General features: G+C 48.2%; 1 protein-coding gene across 1 annotated transcript in view; it reads left to right on the top strand.

The window, feature by feature from the left end:
• Positions 1-2,838: 2,838 nt before the first annotated feature.
• Positions 2,839-10,724, top strand: part of STOX2 (storkhead box 2) — a 456,320-nt gene continuing 448,434 nt past the window's right edge. Inside the window, exon 1 of the mRNA XM_030191511.1 lies at positions 2,839-3,364. Within this exon, the coding sequence (XP_030047371.1) occupies positions 3,040-3,364 (325 nt within the window). The 5' untranslated portion in view covers positions 2,839-3,039. The remainder of the gene's footprint in view (positions 3,365-10,724) is intronic.

The raw sequence follows: 10,724 nt of genomic DNA, 5'->3' as shown, positions 1-10,724 counted from the left end.
GGCTTCGAAGAGATTGCAGGAAACTGCGCATCCCATGGGCATGCATCTGTCGAAGTAAAACTGGTTCTCATGCGCGAATCCTAACAGCGGGAAACAATCCGGGTGGACCGGCAGGAGGCGGAAAGCAGATTCGATATCGACCTTTGCCATGAGCGCCTTCGGGCCCGCCTCCCGCACTAAGTCCAACGCCGCATCGAAAGACATGTACTGGACAGATGTCACTCCCTCAGGTATGGAGTCGTTCACTGATTGCCCGGGAGGGTGTGACAGGTTGTGGATGAGGCGATATTTGCCCTGCTCCTTCTTGGGGACGGCCGTGAGGGGAGAGACAAACATTCTTGGGAAAGGGGGGTGCCAAAATGGGCCCGCCACCCGGCCTGCAGATCTCTCGCCCGCTAGTTTGTCTGAAATGATGCGAGCAAGGCGGGGCCTGGGACGCTCTGGTGGTGCCGAGGGGGAGAATGGTATGTCGCCCCGGAACGGTATAGGGAACCCGTCACGGAAGCCACGCAAAAGTAATGCTGCGGCCTGCCGATTGGGGTACCTCTCCAACCAGGGCATCATGTCATTCAGCCTGATGGGGGTGGGGGCCCTGGTGAATAGCTCAAGGTTTGTGCTGGCCTCCTTGCCTTTGCACCGGTTTTCTTGGGCAAACGGCAAGGGGGTGCGGAGCTCCGCATGTGGCACACAGGTGCTTGAATTTGCAGTCGTGGATGTTGCAGGTGCCTTTGTTGTACTTCCAACAGACCTCTCGAGAGAGAGCGTGGTAGGCCTCCCGTGCCTGTTCCCTGCCCCGGGTGCTTTGTGCTGGGGGGCACGCCTATGTGCATTGTGTTGTCGCGTGAGGACATTTCGCAGCCACAGGCCGCCGTCGTCTGTATCCCAAGCCATCCTAGGGTTTGCCTCCATCTTGTCCCTAAAGTGCTCGTCATACGCTAACCAGGCATAACCCTCGTGTTCACGGTAGATGGTTAAAACTGTTTCTAGGTAACAGAGCATGGGATCCATTTGGTCACGCTGCTTCCTGTACACGATGCTCATCATGCGCGCATAGGATATTACCCAGCACGCAAGGTTCCGTGGGAGCTCTCTGGTGTGGTCTGGTAACAGGTCTCCCTTTTTTGCTCGTTTCTTCGCATGTCGCCTGCGTCTGCCCTCCGCCAGCTTAAAAATGTCAAAATACCTCCGGCGCATGACCTTCTTTCGGAGGGACTTGGGGACTCTCTGCCAAAGCCGCTCTGTGGGGACACCTTAGGTGAAGGCAGGCGGAGGGGCCGTGTGTAGTGCGTTGGCGGCTCCGGTAGGGGAGACATAGGAAGAAGATGAAGAAGAAGATGAGGAAGAAGAGGAGGAGGAGTCAGAAGATGATGTGGAACTGGAGCGACCAGATCGCCTACGCTTCTTACCTTTCTTCTTCCGTTTGACCTCCCGGTGCTTCCGCGCTGCTGGGTAGAGGCTGTTGTCTCGGTCAGATAAGGCGTGACCCCTGGGATTTGCTCCGGGGGCCACCTGGTGGCTGCTTGATGCCTTCGCTACTTCCTGTGTTGCCTCGCGGCTTGGTGTGCGCCGGGGGCCGTGTCGTACCACATGGGCATCGTCAGTCATGGGTCTGCAGTGGGGTGAAGCTGTCGGTCCATGTACCTGCTTGTCTCCCTCAGACTGGGCAGCTGTCGTTGGGAGTCCACGATGAGGTGTATGCCCGCAGGGGGCAAAGCAAGTAGGAGGTGATCTGCAATGGTCGTTCCTGTGCCAGGCTTGAAGCTCGTGCCTGTTGTGCGCTGGGTGGTATCCACAGTGGTGTCAGAGGCTGCAGTATGACGGTGATCTACTCCGTCTACGACGGGAGCGGGATCGTTGGCTCCTGGGCCGTTCGGCTGGCCTGCGACTCCCTGTTGCGCTCCTGGATCTGCTGGATCTCACGACCTGATGCAGGTGGGGGGGTCTGCACTCGGGGATGCTGGTCGGTTCGCCGAGACCCATCTGAACTGCTGCTGGAGACGGACCATCTTCTGCGCCGTGTGTCCCCCGCCCGTCTGCTTGGAGATGTCAAGGCCGAATCCGTGTTGTCCATGCCGTGCAGGTCTGGTAGTTCTGGCGAGGACTGCTCCACAGGTTGTAGTGGTACAGCGCGCGGTCGACCGCGGGCCTCTATAGCTGCAGGCCCGGATGCACGTGGCAGGGGCAGGTCAGCCGAATCAATATATCTCTCTGGGCGCCTCCTGCGCCGCGTTGATATGCGAGGAGATGTGGCTGCTGTCTCTGGCAGTCCCTCCTCTGCCCGACTTGGGGGTGGCTGAGTAGCTTGCACACGTCGAGGCATGGTGCAAATAAAAGTCTGATGCTTTACCGATGTGAGCTCCTCTAAAGCAAGTCCCACAGCAATGTGCAAAGCCTGCCAACTGCCCTCTTGAACAAAACAAAACAAAAAAAAAAAAAAGAAAAACGCGAGTCTAAGGTCTAGCACGGGGCGCAGGGAGATGGGCACTCAAAGAAAAACAAAGCTCTTACTTGCTGACCTGCCTCGGGGCGGGGCTCGGTTAAAACAAAAGCAAAGTTCTTTGCTTGCTGAGCAGCAGGGAAAAGAAAACTTTTTTCCTGCCGACCTGCCTCGGGGCTTGGTTAAAACAAAAGCAAAGTTCTTTGCCTGCTGAGCACCAGGGGGCTGCAGTTGTTACAATCCTGAGTGCAGAAAGGGCTGTGGGGAGGGACTAGTTTGCTGATTCAGCCTCAGAGCTACACCTGCATACCTAGGGCTCTGCACCAGGCAGTGGCAGCATGGGTTCAGCAGAGCGTCTCATCAGGGGGTCTCGAGGAGAAGGGGACCTTGTTTGGCTGTGATCTTGTATTTTTGTAGATGAATGCTTAAAATTCGAATTTATACTCTACATAAATGTGCTTGGCACAAGTGCAGAACAGGGACAGGAGCCCGTGGCACGGCATGCACAGCAGTGCCACAACCAGCCTTGTTTCCAGAAACCAACCGGCACCGGTAGAGCATCGTTTCTTTTAGGGGGCTTTTCTTGCAGGGAGAGTCAGAAGATGGAGAAATTCCTACAGATTGCACCTCACTCTCTGGCTATCGTCCTGAGCCACACGGATGCCTCGGAGCGAGCGCTAGCCACTGACCAGAAACTCCTGGGTCACCGTGTTGGGTACGAGATCTTTGCCGACTTCAAAGCTGAGAACATGCAGCATTTCTGGAACAAAAAAGTGACGGATGCCATCTCGGACTCTTTCTTTCTGGGCTGGATCGACGAGCATGTGCTGCTTATCCAGGGCAAAGAGGAGCACTTGGGTGCGCTGAGGGAAAGCTGGATGAGACGGTCGCTCAGACCTCCCCAGGGATTCGCCATCAAGTATCTAGGTAAGCTGCACCCTCTGTCCCTTTTGAACAGCTGCATCAGGGGGGGAATTAGGCAACTTTCCAAAATGCTTTGTGGGATAGTTTGGAAGATAAAGCGGGCATCTCTTAAAGAGCCATTGAAATGCATTGTCCCGATGGAACATTTGCAGGTTCTGAAACTTTTCATTGGCTCCACATAAGAATTAAGGACAGACTTCCGAGACCACCCAGGTTCTTTTTCATGTTACCTGATGCCACGTTCTTATGAAAGGGGCTCATATCCCATGTGATGTGCTCCACTGGGACACCCTTTCCGTTACTATATAAAAAGAGGACGCGGCTTTTTAGCCCCCCCCCCCCCCCCCCCCCCCCGTGTTGGGCTGGTCGAATTAACTTTCTAGGAGTGTGCACTTGCAGAAAAATGAGTCTTTTTGAGCACAATTCACTGGCCTGTCTGCAAATTCTGGACAGCTGGTACGATGTTGTTCTTTTTTTTTTTTTTTAGCGTGTGTTCAATTTACTAAAGCGCCTTAAACCACTGTAATGTTCATTATCCTACAAATTAAAGTGTGCACAACTGATTTTCATGCATGAAACAGTTTTAATGAGAGTTAAACTTTATTAACATGAATGTGGAGACGGGGGAGGGAGGAGAGAGGGAGCTAAATTTCCCGAAAACAAAGTTTTTGGTCTGTATGTATCCCCAAGAGCTGCTTATCATACTGGTGTTCTGTATATTTCAAACATCTCAGTCACCCCCGTTACCATATCCTTCAGAAATTCTTCCCCACAAAATGATGCACATAGCAGGGAATATGGTCAGATTTGAAAAAGTCAAGTTCTTGTTACTTTTTACTATCAACAAAGTTCTTCGTTACTTTTTACTATAAATCTCCTGCTCTTCCCCTTTCCACCTTGGCAATATTCATCAGGCCCTATTTTCTGTTTGTATTTGGAATGCATCAATGCTGCCGGTCTGATAAGAGGTTATAGACGTGTAAAGTGCAAATAACCACATTTACTCATGTGCAACTGAGGTGCAGATGGACATGGACTTCTGATTAACTTCTTGGGAAAATATGGTAACAAAATTCCTTCCCCCTTACCTGAAGTTAGGAAAACAGGATCTCAAAAGAGTGTAAAAGCATTTGTCCAAGAATGAACAGGAAAAGCCTATCAGCTTTTAGCAGTTTATGATTCTTACAGATGTTAATGGCAGGGTGTTGTATGTGGGTCACTGTTGAATATCCGCCAGGAACCGTTTAAACTCTGGTGGCAAACTCTTGGCTGGTCTATCCTGGATGTTCAATACCAGTGCACAGATATGGCCCAACATTGAATATTTGGGTGTAATTTAGCTGGTGATGGTCAGTGCATAAAAATACACGGCAGCTGGCTGAATATCGACCAGTATGTTTCTAAAATGGCTGACATAAATGTTTATGTTGCCATGCCAACCATGTTGATATTTTGGACGTTTATAGTTCTAACATGGCTGTTCCAATTGCGTGCAACTGGCACATAAGCATCCATTCCTGGGTGTATTTTAGAGCAGGCTTTATGTCAGCAGATCCTGTTATAAAATATTAGCAGAACTTGAGATGTCCCAGCCTGAGTATCTCAATTCTGATATTTACGCCATTTCCTAAAATGCCACTCCGTGCATCTAAAGTGACATATGGTATCTGTTCTATTTTTTGCTACAGATAAAATAGCACCTTCACATAAAAACCTTGAAATCCTATATACATATACTGTATGGGGATGAGTAAGTTACAAATTGTTTTAAATGAAATACTGCATATACTTTATGGTGTTTATATATGTGTTAGTTCTTGAACTTTTGTCCCGAGCATGATCAAAAAAGAATTATACCCAATAAAAATAAAGCCATTTTTACTCTGTTAAAATTATTTTTTTTTCCTTGTCATTTTAACAAACTAAGGTCAACAGTGGTGGCAGAGCAGATAAAATCAGCTGGTTAATATTCATTATATCTAACTGTACAGTCATTTTTTTTTTGCACAAATTTACCCAGATAGATAAAATATTGTGCTATCTGGCTAAGGGGCTTTTTTACTAAGCTGCTGTAAGCACTAACATAGGTTAAAAATCACTACCATGGTCCGTGCTCAGGCATCCTGTGATAGTTTTGACCAGTAGCGTAGCCAGATCTCAATTTTTGGGTGGGCCTGGGGGTGGACTGGGTGGGCATGACCCACATATTTCCTCTCTGTCCATCACCCTCCCGTAAAGATAAATACCTGGGCTGGCGGGGATCTCCGGGACCTGCCAGCTGAAGAATCTTCTGGAGGCCCCCAAGGCTTGAGAAGTCTCATCCCTGCGCCAGTCACCAGCGTGGCGGGAAGCAGCGTTCAGCAGCATTGCTTGCATGCCTTTTAAAATAATTCGCTTCCCCAGGCTCCGCTGCATTTACTTCTTCGCCCGTCGCAAAGCGCTGCTGTTCGCACAGGCAGCTCTGCTCCCCTTTGCCGCGTCCATCCGGCCCTCTCTGATCCACTTCCTGTAGTGGATACATAGGGCCAGATGGACGTGGCAAAGGTGAGCGGAGTTGCCTGTGCGAACGGCAGCGCTTTGCGACGGGCGAAGAAGTAAATGCAGCGGAGCCTGGGGAGACGAATTATTTTAAAAGGCAGGCAGGCAACGTTGCTGAACGCTGCTTCCCGGACCCGGCGGAGCCACGGGAGAAAAGGCAACGACAGCAGCAGGATGTTGTATGGGCGGGCCTGGAGGGAAAGTGGCTGGGCCTGGGCCCGTCCAGGCCCGCCCGTGGCTACGCCCCTGGTTTTGACATCTGCGTGTGCTTCCCATGCACTAAAAAATACTTTATACTTTTTACCACTGGAGGCATGTTTGGGGGTGGAGAGTAGGCATGCTCAGCACTGAATCAGTTAGCGCAGTTGCATCACCATGCACTAACCAACTAGCATGTGGTTAGAGCAGGTGCCCTGAGTGCTTAGAAAATAGGAGTCAGTAAGGGCTCCTGCACTAATGACTACAGGCTAATTGGGAAATTAGTGCATAGCCATTAATGGAGGAAATAGGAAATGCGGCCATTTTACAGCCACACTAAAAGTGGCCTCAGTACACAGGAAATCCACACAGTAGTCATAGCACAAGCCACATTTTAGTGCAGCTTTGTAAAGGGGCCCCTAAATTTGACATGCCCTGGACCTGCCCCAACCTGATTCCCGTTTTAACCAATGCTAAACCTGTGATTTTCTTGCACAGATTGTGAAGTTTAGCATGGGGGGGGGGGGGGGGGGGGAGGAGGGCAAACTAGGAAGCAGGCATGCATAGCAGTCTTACAGGGTGCATAAGTGATCCCTGGTCACTTTGTCATGGTAAAACCTTCTTCCAAAGTGCTGCCACTTGCACTATTAGCTCTAGAGAAGGGACTGGCAACCTTTATACACAGAGGGTCGCTTGAATATCAGTAGTATCCCTTGCAGGCCATACACAGAAAATTAACAAATACACCACATAATTCACTGCCAACAAAACTCAATGTGATGACTGAATGAACATTAAATTATTGCCAGACTGGTCTGTTACTGTATACTTCTGCCTTTTCAAACAGTTGCTAACATGGTCAAACAAGTCCTTCAATGGTTCCACTAACTACAAAACTCTGGTTAATGAAGTTTGTGCAGGCCATTTTCCGTGTATACTTCCCATGATCTCGTAGGCCACATGTGGCCATGGGCCATAGGTTGGCCACCCTTGCACTAGAGGGAATGACATGCGGAAACCCATGAAGGGTAGCTTACTCTCATTTCACAGTTTTCTGCCATGGCTTTAAATTTTACTTAAAAAAAAAGATTATTTTCAGGAGAGTTGACTCCATTTTATTTGTTTCCAAAATGTATAGACCGCTATTTCCTCTCATTCCTGAGCTCACCTGGGCTGGAGGTAAGCTCCTGGTACTGAATTTGATCTTTCCAGAAGAGCTCCCTTTATGAGGGCCTTATATCAGTGACAGCGCTGTTCCAAACAGCGATCTAAAATAGCGCTGAAACAGCGTGGGGCTTTACTGCACCGATGATCAGAGATAATTGCATGCAAATTTAAGCACGCAATTATCTCTGATCATGGGGTAGAAGTGCGGGAAAATTGTGCCTGAGCATGCACTTAGCACAATCCTCCCGCACTTGTTTGACAGGTCTGGGCTGTCAAAAGCCCAAACCTGTCAAACACAGGGGCTGGAGGTCCATGGGACCACCAGGCCCCAACTACCTCTGCCCTGATCAATGGGGGCTGGAGGTCTGGCGGACCTCAGTTCCCCCCGACGATCCCCCCCCAGGTTCAGGGAGGGCTGGAGATCAGGTGGGTCTCCAGCCCCCCCCAGTTCCCCTCAACAAACAGTCCCTGGTGGCCTAGTGGGTGACCAACCAACCCCACCCCCAGTGACAGGGGCTGGAGGTCCGCTGGACCGCCATTCCCCCCCGACGATCCCCCCCCCCAGGTTCAGGGAGGGCTGGAGATCTGGTAGGTATCCTGCCCCCCCTAGTCCCCCAGCAAGGGGTCCCTGGTGGTCCAGTCCCCCCTACCCCCTACCTTGTGGGTTGGAGGAGGGAGGGTAGCCTGCCTCCTTCCTCTTCCTGTGACGTCGCAAAATGGCGGCGCCCAGCCTTGTCCAGTGTATCCTGGGATGTGCTGGGTGGGGCTATACACCATATAAGGCCGCTGATCATTGGGGATGAATATGTTTAGCCTTGTTTAGCATGCATTTGCATGCTAGTTGCATTCAAAGCCCTCAAGCGCGTTGTTTCATGTGCTCGAGAGCTCTGATCATGGGGCGGTAGCCGGCGTTTGCTTCTGATCATCCCCCTGTGAGTGACTTGTTTATCCACAGGGCTGTGCTTTACCACCAATGTGCTAAAAACTAGGAACTCTGTTTGATTTTAAATTGTGGAATTAAAACATTTCTGGTATTTTAATTTTGGAATTTTTCTTATTTTTTTATTTCTTTTTTATTTATTAGGATTTATTTACCGCCTTTTTGAAGGAATTCACTCAAGGCGGTGTACAGTAATTCTCTTGGAACTCAGACTTAATTGGAAGGCAAAGGGAACACTCTTCAGTCTTCCACATTTTTTTATATTTTGGATATTTTCTGGAAGCAAAATATTTCCAAATCACTGTAAACTGAAGCCCTGGTTAAACATTCAGATAAAATTGCACTTCTCAGCTTCACCTTTCTGTTTCACTAAGAATGTAGAATCTGCCTGTTTGCCCATGAAGCCAATTACCGTTTTAGCACTGTGACAAGGTGGGCAGACTGGACTTGTGGAATGGCAGGACCGGGTCCAAACCTCACCTCTGAGGAAGAAGTTTGCTGCACAGAAAGGCTGCCAGGGTCACATCCTTCCCCTCCCTCCCTCCCCTGATTCTGTATAGGTTGCCCAAATTTGGACACAGATCCCAGTCAGGTGGTAACGATCAATTACTGGAGTTAATTGGCATTTAATTGGCACTAATTAGGAGTTACATGCACATCTGCCTTATATCCTATTCTATAACATGCACATGTAAATTTCATAGTGCCTTTTACAGAATACTATCTTAGCATGGATCATAACGGTGCCTAAATTTGAGTGTCATTAACTGAATCTGGCCCACAGACTGCAGCATTTCACTGGGTCTGGGTGAGGTGCCCTAAGGTCCTATTTGGAGAATATACAGTTCCTCTCCTTGTGGGTTCTCTTGGGAGAGGCAGCTCCCAGAAAGGCTAGGAGAGGACAAGTCCTTGGTTTGCATTGAGTGTGGTTATGCCCATCAGATAAGTGGGCTGAATGAGAGAAAGGTTGGCTCTCTGTTCAGAGAGGGCTGAACTGTCTGTGGAAGGCGAGCCAGACTGCCAGTCAAGAGGCTGTGTAAACTTCTGGCTGCTGTGTTTGTGACAGGGCATTGACTGTTGACAGTGCTTGCTTTTGAAATTGGAAAGGGCTTTTAACCTGCTTTTCAAAGGCAAATAGAAAAAAGCTTATGAGATCACTCTGTGTGTGTCCCCAATAGCAACTTTGGCTGTGGGTGGAATTTCTGGTTTTTCTGTATACATGCAGAGCCTGTTAAAACTCCTTTTGACTCCTTTGGGATGCCTTGGAAGAGTTTGAAACCTATGTATATCTAAGTAGTCTACTCCAGATGGAGACCTGGGAGAAACAGAACAGTTTTCTAATATTTGCTGTGCCTCAGCCCATGTTGAGTTGTCACATGTAACCAGTGTCTCTCTTACCTGTCCATCAGCATATGATAACTTGAATAATCTTCGTACACATGACACCATTGAAATAAAAAGGAAAAAAGCAGTTAAACATGCTGATTCCGAGAATATTCTGTGGATCAAACTTTTAGTACTCAGTGAATCAGGGATTCAGGAGAATCTTTTCACAAATGAGTTGTTTTACATACCTGGGGGACAGGGCTCTGGGCTCAGTGCACCTTGGTCTGGCTTAGCATGGTTTATCTTGGCTTACCTTATGTTCCATTCCTCAGAAATCTTAATAGGTTCTAGCAATTTGTATATTTTCACAGCACAGACATTTTGAGTAATTTAATTTAATTTCATATTTACATTCCACACTTTTGTAACAATTCATAAGAATGAGACAGTATCCGACATTCATAAAACAATAATTCAAACAATAAATACAGTAGATTATAGTTAATCACACCTTAAAAACTTTACTAAACCATCCTATTAAGGGAAAAGATAATGAGGTTTAAAATATTCAGTTTGGGGGGGGGGGGCTACTGTTAAAATGGGTTACCTTACCATTAACTTGTGCTATTTTACCACGGGTCCAATTTAATGCAATGACACCTAGTTACTAATGACCTGGGTTAACAGTAAAATAACCCATCTTAACACAGCCCACATTGATAACTTCTGCCCTAAATGTAACCATACCTGTACTCAACTAAGATCTTCAGGACGGGGCCATTCTATACTCATGCTAAGTCTCTTCTCACATACACACTCAATCTGCATGTGTGAATCATGTAGAAGGGGAGGAGGAATAATTCTATGCAGAGCTCAGGCACAGAGTTAGAATGAATTTATGTAAAGCTGGAGGCTGAAGCGATGTTTCAATAGGTATTTACTGGTGTAATTTAGTGCAACTCAAGCAATAATATGCAGGTTTAGTGACAGCCAGTCCAGTACATAGAACATTTGATTCCTATAGGTTTGTATCTGTGATCCTCGGGACATTGGGTCACAGGGACAAAATAAATTCCTTTATAATTAGGTGAATCTCCTTTTCTTATCTTGGATCAAAAACAGACTCCTTCACCAACCTCCCCTTTCTCAACCTCTTCTCTATTACCTGGTGGACACCTTTCTTAGCTCTCTGTT

The sequence above is a fragment of the Microcaecilia unicolor genome, chromosome 2 (genome assembly GCF_901765095.1).
Source record: "Microcaecilia unicolor chromosome 2, aMicUni1.1, whole genome shotgun sequence".
Taxonomy (NCBI): Eukaryota; Metazoa; Chordata; class Amphibia; order Gymnophiona; family Siphonopidae; genus Microcaecilia; species Microcaecilia unicolor.
The sequence above is the reverse complement of the archived record's forward strand: the minus strand, read 5'-3'. Positions and strand labels throughout refer to the sequence as shown.